General features: G+C 36.4%; 1 protein-coding gene across 1 annotated transcript; it reads right to left on the bottom strand.

Moving 5' to 3' along the window:
* Window positions 1-19,212: 19,212 nt before the first annotated feature.
* LOC107783672 (F-box/kelch-repeat protein At3g23880-like) lies at window positions 19,213-19,623 on the bottom strand. The gene has a single exon (XM_016604680.1). It carries the CDS (start codon window positions 19,621-19,623, stop codon window positions 19,213-19,215), a length of 411 nt encoding a protein of 136 aa, XP_016460166.1.

Here is a 19,623-nt window from a genome sequence, read left to right as displayed (position 1 = left end):
CAAAATCAAAGGATACAAAGCATTATTAGTATATGTAAATATAATAAAATCTATACAAAATCAATGGATACAAAGCATTATAGTAATCAAATAAATTATTTATTCCTTATTTATTCTTTATAAAATTATCAAGTAATTAGTACTATACATTTACTAATGTGATTTTTTATTAATTTATCAATTGTCTTAATATTTTGATATTACTTTTCTTCTAGTAAAATATACGTATATATTTTCTTATTCTAGAAATATATATTATATTTATGTTATACTGTTTTAAAATCTTCAATTGTCTAAATTTATCAATAATTTTCTTGAGTGTTATTTATTTATATTTTTGTATACGGTCGAAATAGATTTCGGCCTTCGTACGTTTGATCGAGTTCGAATGGTAAGCGACCAAAGTGAGACTTCGAGACGAGTTCCGAAGATAGTACAAACAAGGTTCGAGCTCCAAGACCGATCGAGGAATCGGCTCGATATCATTATCGAGCCCATGACCAAATCGAACCGCAAGGCAACGTGAAGGTTGTCGGAGACGCACAGACCGATTGACACTCACCCCGAATGAAGAACTCGAACCAAGGTTGAGGGCTCGACCCAATACCGAGCTCGAGCCAATATCGGGCTCGCAGACAAGAGTTGTTGCAACAGTACTAGGGGAGAAAATCTTGGCGGGAATTGAGGAAGAGACAATTCATCATGGGTTCTCCACTATATATTTTTTATTATAAATAAAGTAAGATCCATGTACTATAAAAGGGGAAATCCTTGTAAGCACAGGGCAGGTACACACATTGTAAGAAAAGACTACTTCTCTTATTGAATAATAAATCTCTTGAGCTTGTTTTACTCAGTATACTCACTCTTCTTGTTCAATAATTTATATCCCATTTTTATAGCCAAGAATCTAAGCATATCCACTTCTACGTACGATTTATGTCAAGCTATATCACATATCTTTAGAACTACTTATAAATTTAACTATATCCGACTTTTCGGGTAAACAGTTTGGCGCCCACCGTGGGGCTAAGGGTAACAGTGATTGTTTGATATAAATCTGCAATACACACCAGTTTACAACTTCGAATCAGCAATGGCAAACCCTCGATTGATGGCTTTACCTATCGACCACGAAGCCGACATTCAAGATGAAACCAACAACTTGATACCTAGGGCCGGAAGGCCACTTAACGATGTCACTGAAGCTCGAGTCGAAGTACCGCTAGGTGTCAATTCACAAGTGGCTCCTGAGATGAACCAACGTTCCGAACCAAAAAAAAGCATTCAGGGCGGTACTCGATCCGTAGCTCGAGACACCCATAATGTGGAGGAGATCGGAGTCAGCTTACGGATGATCTTCGAGATATTACAAGCCCATCAAATAGCGATAGCTCAGTTGTAGAGCCAAACTCTGGTACAAAGCAAGCCGGAGCCCAATCTGCTTCGAGAAATCACCCACAGAACGGAGCCAGCCATAGTGAAGTCAAACGAGCAAGAATCGGGGACTACTCCCGAAATTACTAAATTGCTCGAGGAACTCACAAAATGAGTCTAAGCCGACGATAAAAAAGTAGAAACATATAATTTCAAGGTCGATCAGATCTCGGGAGCTCCACCAATGATAAAAGGGTTGGATTCGAAAAAATTCATACAAAAGCCCTTTCCCTCAAGTGCAGCCCCAAAACCAATCCCCAAAAAATTTCGTATGCCCGAAATTCTCAAATATAATGGTACGACTGATCCCAACGAACACGTCACCTCTTACACGTGTTCCATCAAGGGTAACGATTTGGAAGACGATGAGATCGAATCCGTGTTATTGGAAAAATTCAGAGAGACCCTCTCGAAGGGAGCGATGATTTGGTATCATAATCTGCCACCAAATTCCATCGATTCTTTTTCCATGTTAGCGGACATGCTGGTTCCATAAAGGTTGCAACAAGGAAATTGGACCTCTTCAAAGTAAAACAAAGGGGCAATGAAATGCTGAGGGAGTTCGTGTCCCGATTTCAAATGGAACACATGGAATTGCCACCGGTCACAGACGACTGGGCCATCCAAGTTTTCACCCAAGGGTTGAACGAGCAAAGTTCAATAGCATCACGTTGGCTGAAGCAAAATTTGATCGAGTATCCAGCAATAACTTGGGCGGATGTACACAACCGATATCAGTCAAAAATTAGGGTCGAAGACGACCTATTGGGAGCTCCTTCCGGATCCATGCATCAGAACATGACAGCTATTAAAAACCAGATGGACATCGACAGAGAGCAAAGGCCGAACAGAGACCGATATCAACCGTACGTCGCAGATCGAATGAACAACGGTTCAACGCGCAATGCTGCTTGGAACAATCGAAGGAGTGATCGAGGACAAAATTCTCGGGGACTTATGAGCAAGAGTGGCTTTGATAAATATGTTGATCCTATAGAGGCACCTCAGCTATCGGAGTTCAATTTCAGCGTCGACGCATCGGGCATTGTATCGGCGATCGGGAGAATCAAAAATACTAGGTGGCCCATACCCATTCCCAACCGACCCTTCCTAAAAGAACCCGAATTTGATGTGTAAGTATCATGGTACACATGGCTATAGGACTGAGGATTGCAGACAATTAAGAGAAGAGGTATCCCATCTATTCAATGAGGGCCGCCTTCGAGAGTTCCTCAGTGACCGAGCCAAGAATCACTTCAGAGAAAAGGACGCCAGCAAAAAAGATAAACAAGAGGAACCTCTGCATACCATTCATATGATCATCGGTGGGGTCGATACTCCACAGGGACCCGTGCTCAAATACGGCAAGATACCGGCCACAGGGGAAAAACGAACTCGAGGCTATGTACCTGAGGGCACTTTATCATTCGGAATTGAAGAAGCCGAGGGCATCTCTTAACCTCACAATGACGCTCTGGTAATTTCTATCCTAATAAATAAAGTTCAAGTTAAGCGTGTCTTAGTTAGAGGTGTTTAACGGGCGGGCTGAGACGGGCTGTACACAAAAAAACCCAGCTCGTCCGTTAATGTTTCGGGCTGTTAGCGGGCTGAATTAGCAGGGTGTTAGCGGGTTGTAATTTTTCAGGGTTTTTTTTGTCCGTCCGGGTTTGGGCTTAGTGGGCTGGACCGGGCCGGACTATTTTTTTTAAATTTTTTTTAAAAGTAAATTTTATTTTTCTTATTCAATGTTATTGATACTTAAGTGTTTGCAAACTTTTAAGGCTTAGAATTAAACTTTGAAGTTAAAAGTTTTAAATTTGAAATTTAAAATTTGAATTTTAAAATTTTAAAATTGAAATTTGAAAGTAAGTGGCTACAAAAAATTATTTAATACGACCAATAGGCAATATGTAAGGATCAAGCTCCGAAGGCTTTCATTTTATATTTTTATTTAATAATATATAATACTTCAAATTAAGTTGCAAGTTCTTTTTTGATTTTTTTATTTTTGAACTTGCAAATTAAAAGTTTACAACAATTATAAAAAATAAGAAATAGTACATCAGAAACTGAACTTGAAGGAATATTTGCATCTACAACAGAAGAAGCATCAACAATGTTAGCATAATAATTATATAATGTTTCTAAATATTTGTGTAGATCAGAAATACAAGTGTCAATATTAGGAGTTTTAGTTGATACAATATTCATATAAGAATATAAAGCACTGATTAATTGGCGATAAGTGGCCATTTTGATAGAAGGGTTTAAAATAGCACCAATTAGGTAAATAGGGGGAATTGGGTAGAAATATTTTTTAAACTTATCTAGCATAGTTCAACAATAGAAGTATATCCTTCTTTCTTTTTTAAATTATGTAGTAAAAGAAAAATTTCAGCAATATGAACTAAACCATTTGCAATAATAGGATAATAAGCTCCAGAAAACTCAAGTGTAGCCACATAAAATTTTTGTAAAAAATTTACAACATCTTCAATGACATCCCAAGTTCTAGATGTTAACAAACGGTTAGGATCGGTACAATGAGAATTAGCAACTTTAGTTATAGACATTCTATATTTATAACAACATTTTAAGAATAAATAAGTATAATTCCACCTAGTAACTATTTCTTCAGGCATGAGTCTTGGTTTTAGTCCATAGTGTACATATTTTTCTTTAAATACATTTAATCTAGCACTTCTATTATCTCCTTGATACCAGGTTGAACCGGACTGTAGCCCGTTAAAAACCCGTTAACGGATTAGCGGGCTTAGCGGGTTCCGGTGCACCGGTATGAAAAAACTGTTCGTTTAAAACCTGCTCCTCGCCCAACCCGTCCCAGCCCGCCCCTAATGCTATAGTACCGGGCTGACCCGGGCTGAACCGGGTTGTAAAAGGGTCAGCCCGGCCCGATTAACAGGTATAGTCTTAGTGGATCCAGGTAGCTCTGCGAATATCATCCGATCTTGGATAGTGGAGAAGCTCGGTTTACAGAATCAAATCGTGCCCGCAGCTCGGGTCTTAAACGGCTTCAATATGGCCAGTGAAACAACTAAAGGGGAAATTATTCTGCCCGTAAATGTGGCTGGAACCATCCAAAACACCAAGTTCCATGTAATCGAAGGCGATATGAGGTACAATGCCATACTCGAAAGACCATGAATCCACAATATGAGGGCAGTGCCTTTGACTCTACACAAAGTGATGAAATTTCCTACGTCGAACGGCGTGAAGATAATATACGGGGAACAATATTCTGTGAAGGAAATGTTTGCGGTCGATGAGATAACACCGATACCAAGGTTATCGGTCCCAGAAAGGTCGAGCACAAAAGATAGGTGAGAAACCAAATAGCAATCACAACAACCAGTCTCGACCGAATCGGTGAAGCAGGAAATAGAAGATGACGAGGAAGAGTTTTCGACACCTCGAGCTCTCATCGTCCCTGACGACTCCGACGCTACCAAGTCGACGATAGAAGAATTGGAGCAGGTCATATTAATCAAATATTGGACCAAGTTGACCCCCGAACTCAGGAAAAAACTTATTCAAATTATTATTGATAACATAGATTATTTTGCTTGGTCCCATTTAGATATGACAGGGATCCCACCATCGATAACAATGCACCAGCTGAGTTTGGACCCTAGGTTTAAACCGGTGAAGTAAAAAAGAAGACCTCAATCCGAGGTAAAACACGCATTTGTAAGAGATGAGGTAACTAAACTTCTCAAAATAGGGTCAATTCGGGAAGTAAAATATCCCGAATGGTTAGCCAATGTGGTTGTAGTCCCCAAAAAAGGGAACGAACTTAGAATGTGTGTAGATTATAAAGATCTAAACAAAGCATGCCCCAAAGATTCTTTTCCACAGCCTAGCATCGATCACTTGATCGACGCCACAGCGGCCACGAGATCCTCACTTTTCTCGATGCCTATTCCGGGTACAATCAAATTAGCATGAACCCGGAGGACCAAGAAAAAACTTCATTTGTCACTAAGTATGGAACCTATTGCTATAATGTAATGCCATTCTGGCTTAAAAAAAACAGGGGCTATGTACCAACGCCTAGAGAATAAAATGTTCGAAGAACAAATAGGTAAAACGATAAAAGTTTACATTGATGATATGCTAGTTAAGTCCCTGCGTGCAGAGGACCACTTGACTCATTTGCACGAAACGTTCAAAGTTTTAAGGAAATACAACATGAAGCTCAACCCCGAGAAATGTGCCTTCGGGGTTGGATCAGGCAAGTTCCTCGGGTTCATGGTGTCGGATCGGGGGATCGAAATCAACCACGACAAAATCAAAGCCATCGAAGACATTACCGTCGTGGATAGTGTGAAAGCAGTGCAAAGGCTAACCGGACGGATAACTGCCTTAGGCTGATTCATTTCAAGGTCGTCAGATCGAAGCCACAAATTCTTCTCTCTGCTAAAAAAGAAGAACAATTTCACCTGGACCCCAGAATGCCAACAAGCACTTGAACAACTGAAGCGGTACCTATCGAGCCCACCATTACTCCACACTCTGAAGACAGATGAGAAGCTTTACTTATACTTAGCGGTATTGAAAATCGCGGTAAGTGGTGTCCTAGTTCGAGAAGAGCAAGGTACGCAGTTTCCTGTTTATTATGTAAGTCGGACCTTAAGAGAGGCAGAGACTAGATACCCACACTTAGAGAAATTGGCGCTTGCATTGATAAGCGCCTCTAGAGAATTAAGACCATACTTTCAATATCACCCCGTATGTGTTTTAACAACTTGCCCACTTCGAAACATTTTGCACAAACCCGAACTATAGGGCCGACTGGACAAATAGGCCATCAAACTCAGTGGGTACGATATTGAATATCAACCTCGAACGGCCATCAAGTCCCAAATTTTAGTAGACTTCGTGGCCGATTTCACACCAACCCTCGCACCCGAAGTTGAAAAGGAACTCTTGTTAAAATCAGGTACATCGTCGGGGGTTTGGACCATCTACACAGATGGTGCTTCAAATGTGAAGGGATTTGGGCTTGGCATCGTATTAAAACCTCCCACATATGGCATTATTAGGCAATCCATCAAAACTACTAGATTAACTAACAATAAGGCCGAGTACGAGGCCATGATTGCAGGTCCTAAACTAGCTAAGATCTTGGAAATAGAAGTCATTGAAGCCAAATGTGACTCTTTGCTAGTGGTGAACCAAGTGAACAAAACTTTCGAAGTTCGAGAAGATAGGATGCAGAGGTATTTGGACAAACTGCAGGTATCTCTACACCGTTTCAAAGAATGGACCCTACAACATGTGCCTCGAGAACAAAATAATGAGGCCGGCGTGCTCACAAATCTGGGGTCGTCGGTCGAAGAAGATAAGATCGACTCGGGGACTATTGTTCAACTTTTGAGATCTATAATCGAGGGAGGGAATGTCGAGATAAATTCCACAAGCTTAACCTAGGATTGGAGGAATAAGTATATTGAATACTTAAAGAACAGAAAACTCCCATCGAACTCTAAAGAATCGAGGGTTCTACGAACCAAGGCTGCTCGATTCACGTTGGTTGAAGATGGAACATTGTACAGAAGGACATTCGATGGACCACTAGCAGTATGCTTGGGACCAGGGGACACCGATTATGTTTTACGGGAGGTCCATGAAGTCACCTATGGAAACCACTCCGTCGTCGAACCACTAATTCGCAAAATCATCAGAGCAGGATACTACTGGGATAGCATGGAAAAGGACACTAAGGAGTTCGTTCGAAAATGCAATAAATGTCAAAGGTTTGCACCAATGACCCATCAACCCGGAGAGTAGCTTCATTCGGTCATTTCTCCATGGCCATTCATGAAATGGGGAATGGATATCGTCGGCCCTCTACCATCGGCCCCAGGTAAAGCTAAATTTATTTGTTTATGACTGGCTATTTCTCTAAATGGGTTGAAGCACAGGCATTCGAAAAAGTAATAGAGAAAGAGGTTATAGATTTCATCTGGGATCATATCGTGTGTAGATTTGGTATACCAGCAGAAATAACATGTGACAATGATAAGCAATTTATCAGCGGTAAAGTGACAAAATTTCTCGAAGATCATAAAATAAAAAGGATACTATCAACACCATATCATCCTAGTGGGAACGGACAGGCCGAATCAACGAACAATATTATCATCCAAAACATAAAGAAAAGATTGAACGAAGCTAAAAGAAAGTGGAGAGAAATTTCGCCCGAAGTCCTTTGGGCATATCAGACAACATCTAAATCCAGTACATGAGCGACTCCATTTTCCTTAGTCTATGGCTCCGAAGCTTTAATTCCGATCGAAGTCGGGGAACCAAGCGCAAGGTTCCGACATACATCGGAAGAATCGAACTACGAGGCAATGAATATTAGCCTCGAATTATTAGATGAAAAACGAGAAGCGACACTGGTTCGAATGGCTGCACAAAAACATCAAATCGAAAGGTACTACAACAGAAGAACCAACCTCCGCCATTTCAAGACCGTGGATTTGGTCCTAAGGAAGGTCACCGTCAACACTTGAGATCCTGATGAAGGGAAGCTCGGCCCAAATTGGAAAGGACCCTATCAAGTCCTCGATATAGTCGGGAAAAAGGATCTTATAAACTTGGAGAAATGGATGGAAAACCATTACCAAACAATTGGAACATATCGCTTCTCAAACGATATTATTGTTAAGGTATGATTTTCTCTTCTCTATCATCTATATACGTATATTTGACACTAACTCATTGCAGGAATTCGACAAAAAATATCAAGACCTCTGGTTTCAAAGCACGCATTGTACTCTTTTTTCCCTTAAGTTTGGCTTTTTATCCCAAATGAGTTTTTTCGGCAAGGTTTTTAACGAGGCAACAACTATGTGCTACCCGGGGATAAATCAATAGTATCCGAGGCTCCTTCGTAATCAACCTCGAATATTGGGGGGCTACCAATCGAATATATCAAGTTCGGCACAAGAAAGTTGTTTCATATCAAATTCATGTCGAATAGGGTCTCGATTGAGAAAAGTGTAAGGGCCAAATGGTCAAAACGAACCATGCCCACGTAGTTTTGCTCGAACTCTGGCACAAGATACAAGCACATGTATAATTACTTATAAAGGAGAACTTCTTTTTTCAGATATCTCACACTTTGAAAAGATCTTCCCGCTTCATGATTCAAACAGGCTTAAAGGCCAACCACCATCAAAAGAATTTTTGATACAAGCGATCATAAAAGGCCTACGGGCTACGATACTCTGAGTTCGAGTTCGAAACAATCACTCACTCAATTATTAAAGCCTAAGGGCTATCTTACTTCGAGTTCGAGCAATCACTCACTCGATCATAAAAGGCCTACGAGATACGATACTCTGAGTTCGAGTTCGAAACAATCACTCACTCAATTATTAAAGCCTAAGGCTATCTTACTTTGAGTTCGAGCAATCACTCACTCGATCATAAAAGGCCCACGGGCTACGATACTTCGAGTTCAAGTTCGAAACAATCACTCACTCAATTATTAATTATTTTCAGACAAATTTATTTTATTCAAACCTTTATTTGTATTTATTCTAGAAGCTCGTGCACTTGTGACACCAATTCTGGGATGGTATTTAGACACCGTTGTTTTTATGGGTCATTTTACTATATTTCAAACGTTGCTTCCGCATTTATTTTTTTGATTATTAATAATTTAAAGATTGTTTAAAAATTGGTTAATATTATTCTAACGTTGGCTTGCCTAGCAAGTGAAATGTTAGGCGTCATCACGGTCCGAAGGTGGGAATTTTGGATCGTGACAATTTACTGTTTTCCTATAGTTTCTTCTATTATATTATAGGATATTCAATTTTCTAAGAAGAAAAAGTCACCTATTTTTCCATGGCGTCATATTTGACCTATGAAGTCTTATCCGATGTATATCCATTCAACAATAATGGCACAATATAAATTTTAATTTAGATCTCAACTTACCGATTTTGTACCTTTAAAAGACTAAACTATTCCTTCAAACATATTAATGTACTTTTTTAAAACATATAACTTTGTGTAATATCTAAAACTTTGAATTCAACCAAACATTTACCCAAATATTCTAAATGGATGATTTAGTTTCTTATGATGATGATGATGATGGTAAGTGTTATTTTCCTTCTTATATAAAAAAGTCACAATATAGATTTTCAGTGATATAAAATGTCATGAAATTGAAAACAGACTTCATTCTCCGTCTTGTTTGTACTGAGATATAGCATATAATAGTAAGGAAATATACCTTGTGAAAAGATCGTAACATGCTCTTAGGTTGGAATTTGACTTGAATTTGCATCACCAAAAGAAAGGAAAAATACTTCTTTCTTCTAGCAAATCACAACAAACTTGTCCAAGAGTGTTAGTGAGAGTTTTTCCAGTTTACATAAAAGAATTTCTTAATGTAATTATCTCTCTAATTGCTGAATTTGAAAAAGAAGTTGATCAAATCAACGTAAGCAATAATATTACTTCCTTAAAGTTGGAGAATGAGACAAAATGATAGTGAAACCATTTGTGATCTTTAATTAATAATTGTACCCACAAGTTTGTGGATATCATAAAAGACAAAAAGTGATTGTTAAATTGATGTTCCTTTCTTAAAAAGTGATTGTTAAAAGTCAATTTTCTTGTAAATAAGATATGAAATATCCATATTCAAAAAAATTAGACGTTCACTTCAATTGTTAATATCCATACAATTGAAATAAATTAAGTAATTATGCATTTCGTTGTGATTCTTCTGATATATTAATCTGAATGTAAACTAAATAAGTCGGTGTTAAAAAAAGAAGAAGAGAGAACTAGAAGTTGTTATTGGTTCAAAGAAAGTAATTACTAGGTGGTGATGCTTACAAATTTGGGTCGTGACTATATAAATATTCTTTTGAACTTATTTTTGAATTTCTGCCATTCTACTTTTCAAAGCACTGCACACCCTGACAAAAAATATTATATCTCTCTGCAGGCGCGTCGAAACGAAGATCAGCTTGTGTAATTATAAAGAAGACTTCTTGAACTACAATGTTTACAAAAATTAGGTCCGAATTCTTTATAGATTTATACATATATTATTATGAACTCAGTTCTCAATTTCTGCCACTTTGCTTTTCACATCTTTGCGCGCTACGACAGAAAAATTTATATTTTCCTGGCTCAACGTCTCTTTTTTGCAGCATGATATCCTTTATTTAACACTTTTTTTTTAATATTTTTGCTCCCAGTTCAAGAACCTCAATGTTCTGCTGATTCTCCTTCCACATTGAACCTTGCATTTGCATCCAGAGTTATATAATCTACAATGTGCTATCTTACACGGTTTTACAATGCTTAATAGATGTACTTTCTTGAAAAGATACTAATCTATTCAAAGCCTGTAAATATTTTATCAGATAATTATTTGAGTGGGTCAAGCATGATGATGTTATAAGAGTGGCAGTAATTATATCCTTACAGAACCATAGTAATGAAAATTTTGATTGCATCACCAGTAAAAGATTTGATGGCTTATTTTAAAACTGAGTCTGGATCATTTCATCTCATTCAAAAATTGTTTGACACGTTCCTGGATAAACATCGTGTTTCATATGAGCCTTCAAATCAGAGAAACAAAAGATGAAAACTCAAAAATTTGATTCCCATGCTATAAATATTGTTTTACAGCACCGGGAACATCAGGTTTTTTTAAAGGATGGGTTCTAAAGCCACTATCCAATAGCTGGAATTAAGCATCTAACTAACTCTGGACGCAAATGCAAGGTTCAATGTGCAAAGAGAAATTCGAAAATTTCTGCCAATTCCAGGTTTATTCTCTTCAACTCTTGGAACGAGGTGACATCTAGATCTTTTAAAATGTAGGAGAAGTTTAGGTGGCTACAGTCTGCCATTTCAAGTACTTATTCTAAAATGTGCATTGAGCAGCTATAATTAATTCTGTCAAAAGCTCTAAAAGGAGAAGGACCTCATGTTGATGTTGTGGCGAGTAGCCTGAAATTAATAATCTTGGAGCTTATTTCATGTGATTTTTTACCATATTGTAAAACATTCGCTCAAAATTATTTTTCAATTCCTTGAGCGATGATGATGAAGAAACATTAACATAATTGCATATACAATCGCAGCTCTCAAAACAGGTGATATATTGTGTTAACAAATATCTTATTCTGTTTTTAATAACTGACGATCAAAGATCTATTCCCTCAATGCTTGATTATTTGATACCAGGTTAAGAGAATATTTTATTCTTTGCATTTAAAAGGAACTTTGTTAATGTGTACCAAATATTGTGTAGAATCTACTGCCTTTCTTATAAACTTCTAATACATATGTCTTAGAATCTGAATATGGCCAATAATCAAAATTTTCATTATCTTCCTTAGTAGCTCCTTTATTATGGATATGTGCGTTTTCTCATGATTTCAATGTATGAATATTCAATGCATCTACATATTCAACAAATAATAGCATTTGAATGCTTCTTTTCAACAAATAATAGCATTTGAATGCTTCTTTGTTTCTACTGTATTTTTCAACTAATATTTTCTTAGAAAGAAATATATTTAATATTTTTCGCGCAACGCGCGGGTATGGATACCAAAGGTGGACGCACACTTTAATAAGAGGGGTCATCGGCACCCAGTAACTTTCGCAAAAAATTCATATATGCTTGCAAATGTCTTCAAGAAATAGTCAAATATTAGTCTAGGCCCCCGTATTAATCTCTATGAGCAATAATAAATTTATATTAAATGTCATGGTGTCCCCGCGATCACTGAATCCTGGGTCCACCTCTGATTGTATACGAGTTACAATCTAATAAGAATGTCTAATGAGAGGGATATCAAACTTGGAGATGAATTAATTATCAGCTAGATTAACTAGTGTATTTCTACCAGAGTGAGATATAACATATATAGTTTAAGAAACTAAATTCCCTTTTGCTTTTACAGGGAAACAAATAAAGCTATAAGGAAACTGAGGCTGGAAGGACATGCTTGGCTATTACTATTGGTTTTAGAGACACCAAAAGCATGGGAAATGCTTCAGGTATAAATATAATGATATGAATTCAGGCAGGTCTTAGTTTTCCTTTGTGTTAAAGTTGTTCCCTTGTCTGTCACACGTTGGTCTCTTTCTTATCTCAATATTCACTCAATAAAAAAACCAAAGAGCTTAGTGGATTAGATGTGGATGCATAAATATTTATGATTTTGTGCATAGAAAGAAATTTTAACCTTCTCTTTAATAAATATAGGAGATTTTATTCCTTACTTTTTTAGGTTTTGCTTAAACAAATAGTACTATATATTCATAGTATTTTATAACATGTGACTCTTCTACAAAACACGGTGTCTGAGAAGGCAATCATCCACAATATGTGAGTACTATATATTCATAGTATTTGTGCAACAATTGTCACAAATATGCAATCATCCACAATATGTGAGCATAGGTTGTTCTTATTGAGAAGGCGACGTATGAGCTAAATACCAGTTTAAAGTTTAAACTCCTAGAGGTTGGTTTGTAAGTAAAGCATATATCAACTTATTTGCCAGGTCAAAGGTTAATTTTCTTACAGAGACATAACCTAGAGAATATTTAATTGTAAATTATCTAGTTTGCTCGTGAGTTGTGTGGTCGTGTGTATTTGATTACATTGCAATGCAAAGAGATTTAATCTGAAATTGTGAAAGTTCATGCAAGAATATCTAACCCCTAACATAAGAATTTTAATTAAAAAATATGGTATATAAAAATTGATAGGATGAAGAGATACCATTGCTTCCTACATTTAGAGGTGATCATGGTTTCATGGCAGTTTAATAAAAGGAAGCAAAGAAGTTAAAGAAAATAAAAGAAACAGCTCAGGGTTTATAGATTGAAATAGACAAACAAATTGATCTTCCTATGATCCTATCCGTTAGAAAAATAAGAAATATCCCTTCAATATATAAATAGTACTCTAATGTATGTAAAGAATGTGTCACCTTGCAACCAAGCAATATCCAAGAATGGACATTTTGTTCCTATATGTATGTAAATTATATCATACAATGTCTTTTTTATTTGGTTTGATACTCACTTTCATGCATCCCTTTTTATTATCTGAAATTTCATATCAAAATGAACTTTCATCAAGAGTACAAGTCCAACTTCTATATTATTGGGCCCGTGCTTGGCACTCGCATCACCACCTTGTAATTACTTTCTTTGAACCAATAACAACTTCTAGTTCTCTCTTTTTTTTTAACACCTGACTTATTTAGTTTACATTCAGATTAATGTATCAGAAGAATCACAACGAAATGCATAATTACTTAATTTATTTCAATTGTATGGATATTAACAATTGAAGTGAACGTCTAATTTTTTTGAATATGGATATTCCATATCTTATTTACAAGAAAATTGACTTTTAACAATCAATGTTTGAGAAAGGAACATCAATTTAACAATCACTTTTTGTCTTTTATGATATCCACAAACTTGTGGGTACAATTATTAATTAAAGATCAGAAATGATTTCACTATCCATTTTGTCTCATTCTCCAACTTTAAGGAAGTAATATTATTGCTTACGTTGATTTGATCAACTTCTTTTTCAAATTCAGCAATTAGAGAGATAATTACATTAAGAATTTCTTTTATGTAAACTGGAAAAACTCTCACTAACACTCTTGGACAAAGTTTGTTGTGATTTGCTAGAAGAAGAAGTATTTTTCCTTTCTTTTGGTGATGCAAATTCAAGTCAAATTCCAACCTAAGAGCATGTTACGATCTTTCCACAAGGTATATTTCCTTACGATTATATGCTATATCTCAGTACAAACGACAGGGAGAATGAAGTCTGTTTTCAATTTCATTACATTTTATATCACTGAAAATCTATATTGTGACTTTTTTTATATAAGAAGGAAAATAACACTTACCATCATCATCATCATAAGAAACTAAATCATCCATTTAGAATATTTGGGTAAATTCAAAGTTTTAGATATTACACAAAGTTATATGTTTTAAAAAAGTACATTAATATGTTTGAAGGAATAGTTTAGTCTTTTAAAGGTACAAAATCGGTAAGTTGAGATCTAAATTAAAATTTATATTGTGCCATTATTGTTGAATGGATATACATCGGATAAGACTTCATAGGTCAAATATGACGCCATGGAAAAATAGGTGACTTTTTCTTCTTAGAAAATTGAATATCCTATAATACAATAGAAGAAACTATAGGAAAACAGTAAATGTTCGTGGTATGAGGATGAATAATCAAATATGTTTTGCATTGTAATCCTTATTTGTTGATGAGATGCAATTGACACATAAATATATAATTTTACTCAATTGTTTATAAAAGTGGGAAGCCCTAAACTAAAAAGTTAAATTACTTAAATATTCTATTAAATTTTTTAACTAACCTACTTATTAAAAATATATAAGTATTAATAATAATTATTAAGAAGAAGAAATTTATTAATTTGAAGTGTTTTCAAAAAGCTACATCTTTTTAAACAAAACAAACCACGTGGTAAGGGATGAAGAGAAAGGAAAACTTGGGTATTTGTACTAGGGAAAAGTTTGGAAATTGGAATTTTCTTGACTTTAGTAGGGGGGGAAAGTCAAAAAAACCATGTAGTCTGGGATGAAAAAGAAAAAGGAAAACTTGGGTATTTGTACTTGGGGGGGGGGGGGGAAGGGGGAAGGTTTGGAAATTGGAACTTTCAGGTTTCACGGATAGAAGTATTATTTCGTCGTGACAATTGGAGTAGTGAGATCTTTTGAAGTTTCATTGAGGTATAGGAGAGACATAGTCTCTTTAATACTTATAGTCTCATTGAGGTATAGCAGAAAGTTTCATTCTTATTTATTCCTTGCAATTCTTTCATTCATTTCTTTTTATTGGGTTGTATTCTTCTGGTCAAAAGAATTTAACAGTGCAACTATGATATCAACAACTAAAGTTATAATCATGACAGAGCAACCACAAAAGGAATATACACCAAATACGTTATATACATATTATATATGTTACAAGCGTATTTAATATTTGAATGTTATATGACAAATTAATATAATTATAAAAGAAAATATTTAACTAACTTAACTAAAATGATCTATATTAATATCAAGACGACATTTAAGAATTAAAAATTCATATAGTATTACATTACATCAATATAACAGAAATAGAAATTGCGAATTCTACATGTTATGCCATTATCTATTCTAATCTTCTCACGATAAACATAATATATACACTTAATTAATTTTTGTCAATATTATATTAGTATTAAATTCATTGTCTTGACATTACACGTGCAATGCACAGTGAGAAGAAACTAGTATATTGAATGGCATGATGCAATGCAGGCTGAATACTCAACCCTTTTGAATAATGCTACTTGGTCTTTAGTTCCTCCAACTTCATCACAAAATGTGATAGGCTGCAAGTGGGTGTTTCGTGTAAAACACAATGCATATGGATCAATTGAACGATATAAAGCGCATCTAGTTGCAAAGGGTTTTCACCAAAGACCGGGTGTTGATTTTCATTTTACCTTTAGTCCAGTCATTAAACATACCACCATTCGTCTAATTATTTATTTAGCAATGTCTTTCAGGTGGCACCTACGACAACTAGATGTAAACAATGCCTTTTTCCAAGGCACCTTGCATGAAGAAGTCTATATGCAACAACCTCCGGGATTCATTGATCCTGTTTATCCCAATTATGTCTGTAGACTTCATAAATCCATTTATGGACTTCGCCAAGCTCCAAGAGCTTGGTATACAGAGCTCAAGAACTTTTCGGATAACTTACTGTTTGTCTGGTGTCAACACAATATCCTTGTCTTTGTTATGGTGTATGCCGATGACATTGTTGTCACTGGTTCGTCAATCAAGCATGTCGACCACACCATCAAGTTGCTGGGAAACATGTTCTCTATCAAAGATCTTGGATCTTTGCATTTTTTTCTTGGTGTTGAAGTCATTCCACATTCAGATGGTCACTTACTTACTCAAAGCAATTACATTGCTGAGCTATTAGATAAATTTCACATGCTGGAAGCAAATGGTGTTGCTACTCCAATGTCTACCAGTGAGCATCTAAGCATTAATGATGGAACATGTTCAGCAGATGTAAAGCTGTATAGACAAGTCATTGGCTCTCTTCAGTATCTTAGTTTTACAAGGACGGATATTTGCTTTACCATCAATAAGCTTGCTCAATTCCAGCATGCTCCATCGATTTGACATTGGCAAGCAGCTAAGCGCTTGCTTAGATACCTCAAAGAAACACTCACCTATGAACTTCTCATAAGGCCCTCATCCACTACCATACTTCAGGCTTACTCTGACGCTGATTGGGGCGGAATGCTTGATACAAGACTCTCAACTTCAGCTTATGTCATTCTTCTTGGGTCCAATCCTATCAGTTGGTGTTCTAAAAAGTAGTGAATAGCTGCTCGCTCATCCACTGAAGCTGAGTATCAAGGTGTTGCAGGAGTTGTAGCTGAAGTAAACTGGATTGTTAATCTCCTTAAGGAGCCGCATCTTCCACCTAAGACTCCGCCAAAAATCCTATGCGATAATGTTGGAGCCATTTATCTCAGTCGTAATCCTGTTTTCCACTGTGGAATGAAGCATGTGGCCATTAATTTTCATATCGTCCGTGATCAAGTTGAAAGGAATCAAATTGATGTTCGGCACATTAGCAATGCCTCACAGCTTGCAGATGCCCTAACAAAACCTCTACCTCAACGACTTTCTCTGACTTTGTGACCAAGATTGGCCTCCGACCAGTGGAGCCAGTCTTGCGGGGGCATGATAAGGATAAGGATAAGCAGAGCTAAGATTTTCATTTGAATTCAAATTGTCGTATAGATCACCTAAACCTTTCTCCCTCATCTACAAAACTCCTACTACTATTGTACTTATTCAGATATAAATGTACACATTTACATGACTGAATAATACAAGTTGGAATACCAAGTCTTCACTATTTTAATTATCAGTTTCTGCACGTCTATCTAAACACGTAAATGCTTATTTAAAAAATCAGTTTTAGCACTCCAAGCTTATCAGCTATTTACAAACAGCTAATCCAAACGGGCTATTAATATAATTAGCCTTTCTACCAAAAAAAAAGAGTTAATAATATTGAATTTGGCAGTGGTTGCATATGTGATTACAATCTGATGAGAATGTATAACAAGGAGAGGGATATCAAACTTGAAGATGATCTACTGGTCAGTTAAGAATAGTTTGAGGTACTGCATCTCTTGAAGATTCTCATATTTTGCTATAGAAAAAGAGAAAGCTGAATCCAGTTGATTGTTTGCATATAGCCAACTTGTAAATTTTTACCATCAAAGGTTGCGGTGCGGTGGTAAGTATCCCTCCGATCCATCCTTTACTTTCATGATAGTAATGTGTTTTTGGCACTATGACTCTTTAAACTAGTACGAATTTGATGTCTAAACTAAGGTCTCTATTGAGTGGCTACTCGGTCTTAGTCCCAGCCTAAGAATTGTACGGGTTCGTGGCATTGGCTACACACTGAGCTTGTATCCGAAATCCCAGTAATATTCTCACACTTTGTTACCAAATCTCCAGCATTCCACCAGGTCTTAGTTTTTCTTTGTGTCAAATCTGTCCCAGTTTCTCATATAATGTTTCCTGATTGGACACATTGGCCCAAGATGCATATAGATGTGCATTGTCAGTTATGGATATGGCGATGATCATAAGGACGATTCAGAATTTGAGAATGATTTTGTATGTAGCATAATAGAGTTTATACAGACATGAAGGGCAGGGTTGAATGTTAACTGTGAAGATCTTAGAAAGGATTTTGCGGACCTGACAGTTGTTGGAACCTCTTCAACACATATATCAGGAGTTCAACTTTGCGAGGATGAGGATGTAAATGCTGAATTAGTTGGAACATCATAGCAGAGAGAAATACTTCCTACATCTAGAGGTAATCAAGGTTTCATGGAAGTTGAAAAAATGAAGCAAAGTAGGCCAAAGAAAATGAAAAAAACAACTCGGGTGTATAGACTGGAAAAAAACGAAGAAATTGATCTTCCTATCTGTAACAACTCAAGGAATGTATATGCTAATTATTATAGGCGTATTCACATTGGCCTTAGTGGTCATTACCTTACTCTGTCTAGTGCGACAACATGTACCCTTAAAACACTACTTAAAAAGAGAAAGAATGTCCATTGTCATTTACTTAGAATGCAGAAGCACCAGACACTACAACCCAAAATGTCCTTGCAAAAGTTGGTGTTCCTCTGAAATAAGCAAAAACAAAAAGGCAACCAAGATATCTACGCAGATGTGGTGTAAATATGACCTTTAAATACGCAATTTATTGTTCTATAATTGACAAAAGCAACATAATTGAACAACATCTGGAAAATAAATAAAGCGAAAACTTACAAGTTGTTAGCTACACAACTCTCATTTACCCGATCTTTTGCAGCCTTCAATGTTGTCACTGGTTCATTTTGTAAAATTGGACAAACTAGGCTTTCAATGTAGAGTTTCACCTAAACACTGTTATCAATGTTAGTAACCTCTGGAGATGTGAATGAACGATACTCCAGATTGTATATCGCTAAAGTTGATCCAAGGACATGCAAAATTTTACCTTCATTTGACATGCAAAGGGGTGGAGAAATCATATAGTTCTTAAGCACATTAGGATATCTTAAGGTATACATTTTTTTTTCAAGACTCTTTAGCCCCATACTCCTTCATAACCCACACATCAGCTCGAGTTCTATCATAATTACAGAGCACAGAAAGTTCACTTCCCAACACTCCAAGCGTCAAATAAAAGTATCCTTTGCAGCAGGGTAGCTCCACCTTTTGACACTTCTCATCAACCAAATCAACAGACGTAATGCCCCAACCATGAACACGCATAGTTACCCAGTGAAACTTCCTATTCACCAACTTAGCCGAACGATGGTATAATATCCCTCCTTGAACATCATCAAGTCTTCTCCAAGATTCAGTTTTTAAACTATATACACAGACATAGCCATGAGTGGATGTATAGAAAATACCCACTACCTTATAATCATCATGAACCTCATCATATCCAAATTCCAAAACCGTAATTGAAATTGTAATCAT

This window comes from Nicotiana tabacum, chromosome 24 (genome assembly GCF_000715075.1).
Source record: "Nicotiana tabacum cultivar K326 chromosome 24, ASM71507v2, whole genome shotgun sequence".
In the NCBI taxonomy this organism is placed as follows: domain Eukaryota; kingdom Viridiplantae; phylum Streptophyta; class Magnoliopsida; order Solanales; family Solanaceae; genus Nicotiana; species Nicotiana tabacum.
The sequence above is the reverse complement of the archived record's forward strand: the minus strand, read 5'-3'. Positions and strand labels throughout refer to the sequence as shown.